Consider the following 14,226-nt stretch of genomic DNA (forward strand, 5'->3'; position numbering starts at 1 on the left):
CATCACCAACAAAAAGAAGAGAAAATGAAAGAAATCGCACTAAAACGAGAGGCCCAACAAGAAGCTAGGCTCGACAACAAAAGTTGTGTAACCTAGCCCAAGTTGTTGACCTAAAAGAGGAGGACTAAGCCCAACAAACTTTGGCTAGCCATGACCACAGTGACTGGCTTAGAACATAGGCTCACACTCGTCGCCCTCATGTCCCATGAAACTTGGTGTCCGCTAAGCCAAGCTCCAAAGCATGACTTTAATTTGGTCTTCCTCTCCTCCCCTTTTCTCCAACGGTGTCCTCTCAGTATGAAGCTCCATAACACTTAGATGGCTCAAGCTCTCTCTCACACTCCATCTTCCTCTCCTTCGTTTTCTCGAACGATGTCCTCTCAATATGGTGCTCTATAAACACTATGGCTCACTCTTTGGCTCAAGCTCTCTCACTCCGTCTTTCTCACACGCATGAAGCAAGGAATCAAGAGTCTCTCTCTCTCTCTCTCTCTCTCTCTCTACTTAAGCAAAAATCTTTAAGAGTGTGTCCATATAATAGTGAAACCTACTAATAAACAAGGCCAATCATTACTTCAACTAATTAGGGATTATAACATTAGCTTTTTCTGCCTCTATAGATCAAAATAACATGAACTCTAGACACAACTCTTAGCTGAGCTTTTCCTAGCTCTATATATCAAAATATATTAAAAGGTATATATGTACAAATTAGTATAGAAAAACCCAAGATGGTGCTCCATGCCCCCTTCTTGAGATGAATCTACTCAACATAGTGTGATCTCCATTGGGTTGCTTCTGCAGAAGGAGGTGATGCTATAGGAACACACAATAGAATCATTAGAAGCTATACGGGTGGGAGCTTTTGATTCTCCCACAAACCTCAAAACACAAAGACAAAGATGTAATTAAGAAAAGGATAAGTTATGAGGTCCACGAAGTAATAGCATGAGATTTTCAACACAATGAGTAATTAAAAAAAAGTTCACTTATGAAGTCCATGAAGTAATAACATAAGACCGTCATCACAATGAGCTATCAACCTCCAAAAAAAAAAGAAAGAGGACTTCTACTCAATGTTCAATAAAAAAAAAGAGGACTTCGCAATTGAAAGGAAAACTAAAAGAGGACCAATGTTCAAAAAGGTGTTCCTTTCAATTCACTCCTCGATTTTCAAGGTGTAATATGGTAGGTGCATATTCTCTTTTTTATTGTAAGTGCATTAATTAACTGCCATGTAATGCCACTTACATGGCATTTAATTAATGCCTTACGAAATACCATACCCCCCTCGCCCTCCAAAGCTTCCTACTCACCACCGCCTCCCCCGAGCGGGCATCCCCTCTGCAAAGGCTTTCTGTGCGCCAGCCCCAACCCTACCGGCATCTCCCCCTACTCTCATCTCAGCTCCCCTCTACCGCTTGTTCGCCTTGCCTCCGGAGCCTCACTTCCTACTCGCCTCTTCCTCCGTCGATTGCTTGCCTCCCTCAACTCGAAACTCCACCCCTGGGCAATTCGTGTCCCCTGACCTGCCTCTATCCATCCCTCCCTTGCACACTGGGAGGGATTATAAACAGTCTGCTCTACGAAAGGAGGGGGTGTAGGAGTGCCCAACAGGTGGAGGAGGGAGGAGGTGAAGGAGGATGATGTAGGACGTGTAGCAGTACGCAATTTGCTCTAGCGTTCCTCGGAAGCATCCAAAAACACCATATGTCAAGATCATGCGAGATTCTTGCCCAAAAAAAAAAAGTGAATCGTTTTCAGGACGGGAAGAATCCATTTCGCAAGAAGACTCGCGACTTCACAACTGCATCTTTCATAGCAAATGTTAGAACTCAACCTTTTAGCGAATCTCCCTTCAAGAGCACATTCAATTGGGAAATGAAGGTGATATTCTTAATGCAGCATCAATGTGTCATAAGTTTAAATTTCTATGTAAGATGTCCACTTCTCTCCTTGACCTGTATTTTTTATATCATTTCTCCTTGCCGTGTATCTTATATGTCACTGTTTTTTCCCGCACGTCAATTGGTTCTCACTTGCAAGAATCACCACATGCATATGAAGGGATTCGAATAGAATTCAACTCGTACTAATGACAACAGTTTGATAAGATTAGTAAAGCTGCATTTTACAATCTGACAATAATGACAATTCTAGAAACCGATAAGAATATTTCAACAAAAAAAAAACTGGGATGAGTTAAGTGGTTAAATTCCACACCCCACCACAATTTTGGAAATCACCATTTCCGGACAGTAACAGTACAGAATGATTTCAACAAAAAAAAAAAACTAGGATGAGTTAAGTGGTTAAATTCCACACCCCACCACAATTTTGGAAATCACCATTTCCTTGGCACCCAGCAGAGAAAGATTTAGTTGGATGAGAGAGATTGGTAAGAGAACTTCTCAAAACTCCAGTCACAGATCTTGCCTTCCATGACCATACGAATTAAACAAACATTGTTGCAAGATAGAACAACTCTCTTGTTTAAATTTCGAAGTTACAAAAGCTCCCTTGTACAACTATGCACATAAAAACTGTCTCTTCAGTGTATTAGCTTTATGTTACAGGCCTCTCTGCTTCTCCATAGAAATCAAGTAGGCAGTAAAATAGGTTAGCTTTCACTACAAATGCTGACCTACGTCTTATTTTAAAAGTAACCAGATAGGGGTCTAAACCTATCCTACCAGTACCATCTACAAAAAATAATAATAATCACTCACGTCACAGTTGACTAGTTCTAAGCCATCCATAAGATGGCAATGGTAGCACAAGCCCCCCTCACATCAGTGTCACAACAGAAACTGCTGTCTGTATAATCCATCTGCAGTGTGCTTTGAAAAATAGAGAACAAAATTGCCAGGTTCCAACCACGTCCAGGGGAACCATCAGAATAGTTTCCTCAAGCCATCTTCATGCATCAGAGAGTTAATATCCAGCCATAGGAGGCATACCATACACAGGCATACCAGGCATCCCTGCCACACCAGGCATTCCTGGAATTCCTCCCACAAATCCTGGGTCATAGCCACCACTCATGCCAGGCATTGGAGGGGCAGGTAAGGCGAGTGGCAGTAATTGGGCGTACATATTCTGCACAAGCAAAACAAAAACCATTTCAAATGAGATTGAGATTAAGCAATTAAATACAAATCTTCTTCCTCCAACCACCGAGAGAAGAGAGAGAGAGAGAGAGATACCTGCTGTGCAACCAGCTCTTTTTCCTCTGCCTCTTTTGATTTTACCTCTTCCTGGGCTTGGAGTTTGTCCTTCACCAGGTCATCAACTTTACCAGTGTACTCTCGCAAAAACTGTAACAAGTAAAATATGCAGTCAGCAAAAGTTTCTCCTAAAGTTGCTCTTTGTACCCTTCAATCCCAAACCAATCTAGATACTAACCTGCATCAAGTATGGGAATACAAAATCAACCATATTGTTCATCCATGCGAGCTCTAGAGCAACATCAGCCCGAATCAAGTCATAACAAGTAAATAAGCACGATGCAAAGCACTCTTTCTTTCCCTGCGCACACAAAACACCATAAACATTGAGCTCAACTTTAGTGGCAGAAAGCAACCAATCTCTATCCTGTCCCACACACCCCCCCCCTCTCCACCCCCCCACGGTCCTCATCATTTTGTCCATTCCCCCGCATTATTGACCAAAAGTCAGTGTCTACATGCGTAAAAATATTGATGCCTTTTCTAGACCTGCCTATTACTAATCTGTCATGCAATGTGCTAATTAATCTGTTGGCTTCGATCCACAAAAGTACAACACTGCTTATCATCAACAGCCAGCAAAAAATAAAAGTTAAAACCAGAAAAAAGAAAAGCACCTGGTCCACAAAGAAAGCCAGAAGCTCCTCAGCAAGATCACGATCACCAGATTGCGAGCAGGTCTCCATGGCATCTTTGTACAAGTTATCCTTCTTCGAGAGGGCCACAGACTGTCTCCATCTTCCAGCTTTCTTGTAGATAAGAGCAGCAATACGTCGGAACTCCAGAAGTTCATGTTTCTCAACCTGTTGCACATCACAGCAAACAGCTTCTACATATTTGATCATGTGGTCAAAAAAATGTCTGAATAAGAGAATCCGAGTGAAAATAATCTCAGAAATCAATTGAATGTTACCTTCTGTGCCAACGTGATTTGATCAAAGTTGTCATGCATGTCAATTGATTCCCTAAGCCTGTCATAGTCCTCTTCTTCAATGTAAAGTGCATTTAAAGCATCATTGACTGCAGCATTATTGGTACTTTGAACTGCGACCATATATGGCTTCACCAGCGGCAAGTGTCCAGCCTGCAAAGAGAACACAATTATGATGATGAATCAACAAAAAACAGCTTTGAGAGCATAACTTTCATAAAAAAACACAACAAGAAATTTAAGCTCAGACAGCACCACAAAAAGAAGCAATTAACGAGTGCAATCTCCACTTTCAAGAATGACAAAACATGGCTATTATCCTGACAGATTCTCTTATTTGATACTCACTTGTACAAAAACCAGACATACAGAGATCATTTGAGTAAAACAGGTGCGGGTTGAACAGTTGTGAAAAGTGACCATAGAAGTGAATGTAGCAACATAGCTACAACCATGTCTTGAAATAGTAAACCCCAAAACAACCAGGCCCTAATTTCAGGAATAAAACTACATAAAATAAGTAAGACTGGATAACTTACCTTCCGCATGATATCTACTACTCGGGTATGGTCCACTCTGGGAGCCAGAACATTCAAAAGATCATTAATTAGGTCAGGGTGTTCTTGTAAATAGAAGTGGACAGCCTTATAATACAGCTCTACATTGGCCACCTTGACAGCAACATCCTTGAATTGCATATGATCCCATGCTTCAGGAGAATGATTCATGATAGTTGTAGCTGCATTGTCAAACTCGTCATACTGTATATATAGGTAAGTCAGCTCTTTCCAATGCTGTTGCTCATCACATACACGGATAAGCTTAGGAATATTGATCCGAGTTGAGAAAAGTTTCAAATGCTCCATCAATTTTTCTGGCCGATATCGTGCATAAAGACTTCCAAGCTCTGTAAAGATGCCCATATGCGCTCTTTCCAAGCCAAGGCCACTCTCCATCAGAGTGATAAGCTCATCGAAACGGCCTCTATTTTGATAATAATCACTGACTTCCTCCAAGTCATCAACCTGGGTGCAAAATAACAATGAAAATATAAAATCAATACTCAAAACACACAACATTGCATGGACACCAGAGAAATAGAATAGCAGGCACACCTATTTGCTTAGGAAGGTGGACACAGGTCAAAAGATGGATAAAGTACCTGAATAATGATGTTTAAACCGCATATTTGAGCTAGCCTGAACTCTTCAGCATCAACACAAGCAAAGCAAACCTCCTTCCAAGTCTTTGAGCTGTTAGCCTTGCGTGCTGCATCAACTGCACCTTGAAATTGGTGGAGTTTCACAAGAGTACTAGCAAGTCTAGGCCAATTGGAAATGTGAGTAAATATTATTTTTGCTGCCTCATAGAGAGCTTCATCAAAAAGACGATCTCCCACAGTTTGTAGATTTGCCACATTCGGCTGCAGAATGAACTCTTCTATATCACCCAACCTGTCTATTTTGCCATAAGCATAAATAAGCTCAGAATCAACCTTGGGCTCCTTCACCTTTTTCCTCACCATCAGCAAATACTTGACAAGGTCCTCGAAAACCCTTGCTTGCTCTGCAGCTCGGATAACATCAAGAAATTCAGTTGCATCATTGGCCCGAATGAAGGACTCAATTGCATCACTTACAAGCCCCTCTTTCAGCTGTGCTTTTGCAACTTGACTCCAGACCTCATCCTCCTCAACACGAGAAGCAAACTCAACAGCTCGCTCAATGCTACGAATATTGTCCAAAAGGACATTAACAGCCTGGACGTTTAAGTTGAACTTTTTGAAAATAGCAAAAGCCTCCTCGTACAATTCTGAGCCAACAGCAATCTCTCCAACAGCGGGCCCATCAAAATTATCCAGACGATTCACGTAATCCATGACTCGTGACTTGTCAGCCTTTATAGCCGTGAGTATAAGTAAGTTTTGCAGGTTGGGATTGCCACTGAATGCCGAGTTTTGGAGTACAATCTTCTCAAGAAGTTCAATAAGCTCATGAGGCAAATCTGCTGTCATAAAAGCCTTCACTGTTGCTGAAACCTGCTCGGGGTTCTTACTCTCTGGCAAAGCTGTTGATACGACCTGGTCAATGAGCTGGCGCCTGTAAGGATTTTCTGGATCAAGTACCTTTGCCCACAGATCTGGGTCCATCCTTTCCACAATGTACCTGAAATCGAAGCAGAACAGCATCAAAATACGAGATGCACTGTTGCATTAAGAATGTCGCCAAAGAAAAGCAGCTTGAACCAAGTAACAATACCTTGCTTGAAGCTTGAAAAGTGAGTTTTTATTGGTCACGTTTACCAACTCATCATCACATTGGCCACGTCTGTATGCAACAACTGCCAGAGTTGGGTCTCTCTTCTCACAGTACTTGCCCACAACTCGGGAATCATAGTAAGGGTTGGTAGTAAGAAAGTGCTCCGGATTGTTGTTGGAGTCAATGATAATCTTGCCAAGTGCATTATGGACATGCACATCTTGACTCCCCTCACTAACAAGATGCTCCAAGAATTGTGTAAGAAGCTTCAGGCGGTTTCTGAAAAACAGGGAGGAGCAGAAAAAGCAAAGCCACAATAAGACTTCAGAAAAAAGAATAACAAAACGGTACTCAGGCTTCAGAAAAGATATGCAAAGCTGCACTAAGATCTAGGACACAACTTCACAACAACATAACGGTACTCAGGCTTCAGAAAAGATATGCAAGGCTGCACTAAGATCTAGGACAACTTCACAACAACATAAAGGCACACTGATCACCTTTTTTCACACTCTTCCACGAGAGGTTCAACTGGAAGTAGAGAGCGAACAGAAAGAATTAGGCCCTTGATAAAGTCATCAGGGCAATCATCATCTAGCAACTGACCAACAACAAGTGGGGCATTGCCTGGATTGACCTGAGGAGCATTGTCCACTTGGTTTTTCAGTGTTAAATATAAACATTCTAGAAATTAAGTTCAGCTCTTAATGCCATGACAAAAACATAAAATCAACAAGTTGCACTCACCTTCTGCACATATCCTTCAATATAACGAAGCATGTTGTTTGAGTAAAGATAGTGTGTAAGATCCGGAACAAAACCAAACCGGTCACAAACATTGATCAATGGGCGAGCATCTGGAAGTTTTGCTTCCATCAGGAAATTCTTGGTTTTCTCAGCATCATAGAAATTGGACTCCCTTGTTACCCGTTCAACTTCCTTGATTTGGCCAGTTTTAGCAGCAGCCTCAATGTACTTGAAGTGTATATCCGGATCCTCACTGGAGGTTTACAAAAATATCCAATCAGGCCATGAACAAACACGTATATTAATTTTGGGGGTTTCTGCCAGTTTTTTGCACATGTTTTGGGATGTTCCTGGCCTTACATGCCATTAGATCACTACCTAGCAATAATATCATGCCTTGGATTCAAGAATAAACCTCTTCTCCCCATAGAATTTGATTTTGTAGATAGCAAGGCAAAAGGCAACTACCTTGAGCTCAGATAAGATCCAAGGAAGAAGTACAGCCCCTCGTAGGACTTGAACTGTTCAAAAAGTTTGACACAGAAATCTACTCCCAGCTGTTCTGAATATTCTTTTGCAACCTGTTGCGTAGCAATTTAACTTGGTTCGTACATCAATAATCCACTCATACAAAAGCACTTGCACACAAACAAATCTTCCTTGCCTGCACAATGATCTGTAGGTTTCCACGCATATTGACCAGCAAAAGCTCTTTCATGCATTCAAGAGCCCAGTCCCTTGACAATGTTCCAAAAAACTCCACCAAGGACTGTCCACTCAACAACAAGAATACACATGTTACACCTCATCTCCTCAGTAAATAGTCTTAGTACCCAAGGAAAATATTTAGACAAGTGAAATCAAACCTGTGGCTCAATTGCATGAGTGTTGATTATGACTCGCTTGATGTCTGTCAATTCTGTGTAGTGCTGCAAACAAACATAATGTGAAAAACATCGAAGCTCTTACAAACACAAGAACCTGCTCTCTCAAAAATGAGAGTGGACACAAGAACTTGTTGCTCACAAGGAGGTAAAAATAACACCAAGGGAGAGTCACAAGAACCGTAGGGAGGGTAGACAACTTGTTGCTCACAAGGAGGTAGAAAATAACATCAAGGGGTACAAAACAATAAGTAACAGAAATATCTAGTACAAGGTGGTTCCAAACGTAGTGAACGATACATTTAGTACATTTGGAAAACGTGCTAAAAAGGTGCCAAACATAGTGAACGCTGCCCCCGATATATATATATATATATATATATATACATATACATATATATATATACATATATACATATATACATATATATATATATATATATACATATATATATATATATATACATATACATATACATATACATATATATACAAAATTCATAGTTTACTTATAAAATTTTGAAATATGAAGTTTGAAGATTCATCAATGAGCATTAAAGCACTTACTAATGCTACCTTTAATTTCAATTTTGCGAGGGAGAGGGAGAGAGAGAGAGAGAGAGAGAGAGAGAGAGAGAGAGACTTAAACGTGTGACAGATCTCTCCAAATTAGCCTTTATGTTTGAAAAGCAGCTCAGGACCACAAAAGCAGTCCTACTTTTTGCGATATAACTCTCTAAAATAAGTTGAATGGTTGAAAAGAAACCTTCAGCCATAAAAGCAATCTGCTTTTCGCGATAGAACTCTCCGAAGTAACATGTGGATATGGAAAACACCCTTGGTCCACAAAAGCAACCTCCTTTCCACAACCAAATTGTCCAAAACATCTCTGAATCCACTTGTCCAATAGCGGGCAACCCCTATATAAGTTCAGGAATGGAAAGCACCATTACTGTCCATCTCTGTATTCCCTATTTTCAGCACCTGGGCAGCCAATAGAATCAACAATGATGTCTGGAAAATTTTACAAACATGCGACCAACTTATGTAGGCGTGCACGCTGCCATAGGCAGCTGTTTACAGTTCTGTCCAGCCCTGTGGGTAAGTGCTTCAGTCAAAAACAGCATGTAAGAAGGATGCTTTTCAGCCCAGGAGCCTCAGATATCAACGATCAGCACATGTGTGCTTTCCTTGCAAGCAATCAGCCTTGAAAACCTGCTAGGAGAAGGCAAAGGTTCTGGCAGAGACAAGCAATGCGCACAGGTGCAGACTGCACAAAAAGAGGGCGTTTTTCAAAAGCTTGATGATGGTGATGATAACGATGAAGATGGTCTTCACACACTCCACGATCTCCTTCATGATGCTACAAGAGACTATGAACTTTTTATACTTGAAGAGGACTCCGCTTTTTGCCAAAATCTTAACCAAGCTTTTGCTTTTGTCTTTTTCCATTTGCTTTCCACTTTATAATAAAATATTACTCACTTTTGTCAAAATTCTTTAACTTTGTTTTTCTAACTTCGGGGCCTTGCTTTTCGGCCTTTAAGTTGCTTTTTGAAAAAGTGGCTTTCAGCTTTTTGATCCAGCTCAATCTCCTCTTGCCACACCTCTTGCCAGTGGTGCCCCTAACTCGCTATGGTTGAGGAATGACCTACATAGCTCGTGCCTGACTTATCCTGGACTGGGATTACGATGGGATCACGCCTTAGGACAATTATCATCCTAAAGGGTGCTAATAATGTACAACGTTGCACTGATGATGATGAGCCATCTTGTCACCATGCACTACAGTGTAGAGTGCATGTGACATTCCCTCCTGCTTAGCTTGGTAGGAGGTTCATGGCTTCCAAGTAGTCCGCCAACAACTGGGGGTACTCTTAAGAGAACTCCTCGTCTAGCCTAATGGCTTCGTAGGTACCCCGATCTCGGAACTTCGTATAGAACTGACGTATTCGTTGATCGGAACCATGCTTCCAACGATGAAGGAGGATCTGCTCAGGCTCAATGACTTATGCTTCGTCAACCACGTTTGGCTACCATTCATTTGAAACATTAAACACGTCTGGTCCAGCATATGGTTTTAGCCAAGAAACATGGAAAACATCATGCATTGTCCAAGCATTGTCCAACTGTTAGGCAACTTCAACTTCATGGAAACATCACTTATCTTTTTAACTATTGGAAAAGATCCAAAACTACGAAAAGAAACCTTGGGACAAAGTTTGTCCACTTGTTTCAATCTATGTTTCATGATGCGCAGATAGATCCAATCCCCTTCCTTGAAGTGGACATCTCATCTAGACTTGTTTGCATGTCTACTATAAGCTTCCTATGCTTTGGTCAAGCAGTCTTTAACTGACTCAATGATTTCGAAAAATGCTTCCGTTGTTTTGTTAGCCACAATCTCGTCAAAAGAGAAGAGAAACGACGACCAAAGGCTGCTTCATACAGAGTCCGTCCGACACTGGATGAATGAGTATTGTTCAAAATGGCTTGGACCAATGGAAGATAATGTTCCCATTTGGACTGCAAGTCATGACAATATGACTTGAGAACATCAAAGGCCAACTAGTTATAGATTTCTATCTGGTCATCTGTCTAGGAATGAAATGCACTAGAGAACTGTAAACATAGTTCCAAGGTTTTCGAATAATGCTCTCCAAAAATGCAAGGTAAACCTGGAATCTCTGTCCGAGTTAATGGTGCTAGGCAAACCACAAATGGAATACCAATGTTTGAGAAAAAGAAGGGTTACGTCCTCACTTGTGCCCGTATGTTTGCATGGGATGAGCATGCAGAATTTACTGAAGCGATCCACAATGAAACACTGAGTGTTACGGGATCCGGTGGATGCTGGTAGAGGCCCTACAAAGTCCATAGATATGTCGATGAAAGGTCTGTCGGGGATAGGCAAAGATTGAAGTAACCCAGCCTTCTTTGTATGTGGATCCTTAACTTTTTGACAAATCTTACGGGCTTGAACATGTGTATATACATCACGCCTCATTTTTTGCCAATAAAAGGACCATTCTAATTTCTCGAGGGTACTCTTGATACCTCTATGTCCTCCAACTAAAGAGTCATGGGCATCATGGAGAAGAGCCAATCACTTTTTCCGAATAACACAGAGGCGGTTCTTGAAGAACAACCAACCGTTCTGCACTGAATAATGTCGAGGCTCAGAAGTATCGAGTAGCAAACTCAGGGGAGTCGACATACTAGTCTTTCATGCTATCTAAGTCCTTCCCCGTGAATTCAAGAATGGTAGACTCATGCACTGCCTAGACACTGGCCTTTCGACTAAGAGCATCTGCAATTGGGTTATGCTTACCAAGAATGTACTCGATCGTTCCTCCAAATTGTTGGAAGAGCTAACTCCATCTGGCTTGCCGATCACTCGACTGGGCACTTGGCATGGTTTGAAGCCACTTAACTACCTGGTGGCCTATTTTAATTGTGAAAACCTGTCCATAAAGGAAAGGCTTTCAATGTTTGAGCGTTGTGATCACACCCAAAAGCTCTTTGTCATAAACCGAATAATTTTTTTCGGCGACATCCAACTTTCGATTGTAGTAGGCCACAAGTCTATTGTCCTGCTGGAGAACTCCACCTATGGCTACATTGCTTGCATCGGTAATGACCCCAAAAGGTTCATCCCAAGATGCTAACTTCAAAACAGACGCATCTGAGGCAGCTTTCTGGAGTGCATGGAATGCATCAAGCGCCTTGCCTGTGATTGAGACTTTTTATCTACGAGTCTTCAACCCCTTGGCCAAGTCGGTGAGAGGTGCTGCAAGGTTGGAAAACTGGTGAACATGGGTGTTGTAGGCTTGGCAAAGACCTACGAAAGAACGGATCTCTTGAGCGGTACGAGAGATGTTCCAATCCAAGATCTCTCTTGAATCTTAAAGGGGCCCAATCGAATCCAACTGGAACCGATGATATAGCCCAAGTATTGAAACTCTTTAATGCCGAAGATAGACTTTTTGGCAATTATGTAGAGCTCATTATCTCGCAAAAGTTGCAAGACTTTCTCGACATCTTTCTCATGCTGCCCCGCAGTGGCTGAGAATACAAGTATGTCATCAAAAAATATGAAGACACACTTACCAATGAGGACTGCGAAAATCTTGGACATCATTTTATTGAAGGTTGCGGATGCATTGGTGAGCCCAAAAGGCATGACTACGAACTCGTAGTGACCATGCTCTGTCCGAAAAGCTGTTTTTGGAACGTCAGCTTCAAAAATGCGGACCTAATGGTAACCACTCTTAAGGTCGATGCTAGTGAAAAATTTTGCACCGTCTAAACGCTCCAAAATGTACTCAATCCTTGGCATAAGAAACTTATTCTAAATGGTGAGTTTATTCAATGCCCTATAGTCTACGCAAAGGTGTGCAGACTTGTTCTTCTTTAGGAAAAATAGGATGGGTGCGGCAAATGGTGAGGAAGAAAGCCAAACGAATCCGGCTCGGAGGAGCTCAGATAACTGTATTTCTAGCTCGCTCTCTAAAGTCTTGGAAGGACGACAGGAAAATCTGCTAGGAGGTTTTGATCCAGGGACCAAATCGATATGATGATCCTCATGACGTGATGAGGGGAGACTGGGCAACAGATCGTCCCTAAGCAAAATGTCCTAATGTCTAGACATGAGGCCTACTAACTAAGGGACTGAAGATGAGATAGTTGCTACCGATGAGGTAGAGGCTATTTGAGTACGAACATAAAGTAGTGCCCCTTCCACTCCCTTGGGATAGCTCGTCGGGCCTGGAGATGAGAAATCAATGGGATGCCAAGAATGCTTCTATCTCCATGAACCATGACAGGCTCAGGAAAACCTTTACAGATAGTAAAATTGTTCCACTCCCAATCAGGAATAGGCTCATATTGACGAAACCACTGGATTTCTAAGATCATGTCACACCCCAAAAGAGGCGAGACAGTGAAATCTTGTTGGAATGAGGTCTTTTGAACTTCAAAGGCAAACTGTTGTGCCTTTTGAGATATGTGGATGCGGAGACCAAGTGTGAACCCGTCCACATCCAAATGATATGCCACTATTGTGCAATTCATCTTGTTAGCCAACTGGGGAGAGATGGCGTCCTCAGATCTGCCCATATCGAATAGGACTACAAACTGTCAACCCTTGGTAGAGCCATAAGCTTGGATGAGGCTTTTCTATACAACATCTCTCACCCTCCTGCTTAGAATCAAATACCACGACCACGGATGGCATATGATGCATAGAAGTTAAAAGCTCAACTACATTTGTGGTAGTAGGTGGGACTGGAGGAGCAAGAGATGCTGTGAAAACTGTGGCAGAAGGTGCTTTGGAGGCTTGCAACGCTTGCAATTTATGGCAATCCTTCTTACCATGCCCGATGGTATGACAGAAAAAGCATCTGTTTTCTGACTGATATTTCCTTTGCTCCTCTGGAGGAAGAGAACCTCCAGTGATGCCTGCTTTAGCCTTTTCCTCAAGGATTTTCTTAGACTTGGATTCCTTATCCTTCTTACCCCCTGAACTACACAGCACATTGCTGTTGTTTGCTGGGATTTGGTGCTGGACTGTGAAGTCTGATTGCTTGGGCTTGCCTCCGTTCATCTTCATTTCTTCATTTTGAGCAAGAGTCAAAGCCCGGTCATATGTACTGGGTTCAAAGTTACGAACTATGAACTGGATGTTGGGATCTAATCCACGAATGAATTGCTCCATCTTGACCTGCTCACATAATCCTAACTATTGTGCTTAAAGTTATAAGCTTTCCAGAAAACTAAAGCACTGGAGACCCGTTCTGTTTGAGTCCATAGAAAAAAAAACTTGAGTCCTTTCCAGGCTAGTTATATATTGGGCAGAAGAAATCTAATACATAGGTCATGAACAAATGTATCCCAGGCTCCAGCTAAAAGCTATGACACCTGTGGTTTGGTCTGTATGAAGACTACACTAATGCTGCCACCAAGTAACTGCCTCACCCGTAAGTCGGGGGGTTGCTGGAGGTGGAAGTCGTGCTGTTGTTGCCTCCAAGAGTTGGAGACACTCCATGAGAAGCAAGTTCTGAGCTCTGAGTAGAGCTATGGTGCCTCCAAAGTCTCCTTCGGGGGAGACTTCTTCGGCTGATGTGTACTCTCCTCTGTAGACATGATGTTGAAGTCGGTGGTCGGCAATCTGACCATCA

The 14,226-nt window shown here is 42.0% G+C and overlaps 1 protein-coding gene across 1 annotated transcript in view; it reads right to left on the bottom strand.

Annotated features, from left to right (window-relative positions):
- Positions 1 to 2,468: 2,468 nt before the first annotated feature.
- LOC147624254 (clathrin heavy chain 1-like) overlaps positions 2,469 to 14,226 on the bottom strand; it is a 66,802-nt gene continuing 55,044 nt past the window's right edge. The window contains exons 18-30 of the mRNA XM_086819219.1: positions 8,030 to 8,092; positions 7,828 to 7,932; positions 7,632 to 7,744; positions 7,164 to 7,416; positions 6,917 to 7,053; positions 6,417 to 6,695; positions 5,321 to 6,323; positions 4,698 to 5,183; positions 4,141 to 4,311; positions 3,845 to 4,030; positions 3,406 to 3,528; positions 3,207 to 3,317; positions 2,469 to 3,099 (exon numbers count right to left, since the gene is read on the bottom strand). Of these exons, the coding sequence (XP_086675345.1) occupies positions 2,935 to 3,099; positions 3,207 to 3,317; positions 3,406 to 3,528; positions 3,845 to 4,030; positions 4,141 to 4,311; positions 4,698 to 5,183; positions 5,321 to 6,323; positions 6,417 to 6,695; positions 6,917 to 7,053; positions 7,164 to 7,416; positions 7,632 to 7,744; positions 7,828 to 7,932; positions 8,030 to 8,092 (3,195 nt within the window). The 3' untranslated portion in view covers positions 2,469 to 2,934. The remainder of the gene's footprint in view (positions 3,100 to 3,206; positions 3,318 to 3,405; positions 3,529 to 3,844; positions 4,031 to 4,140; positions 4,312 to 4,697; positions 5,184 to 5,320; positions 6,324 to 6,416; positions 6,696 to 6,916; positions 7,054 to 7,163; positions 7,417 to 7,631; positions 7,745 to 7,827; positions 7,933 to 8,029; positions 8,093 to 14,226) is intronic.

The sequence above is a fragment of the Cibotium barometz genome, chromosome 25, assembly GCF_041138505.1.
Source record: "Cibotium barometz isolate CiBa-2024 chromosome 25, ASM4113850v1, whole genome shotgun sequence".
NCBI lineage: Eukaryota > Viridiplantae > Streptophyta > Polypodiopsida > Cyatheales > Cibotiaceae > Cibotium > Cibotium barometz.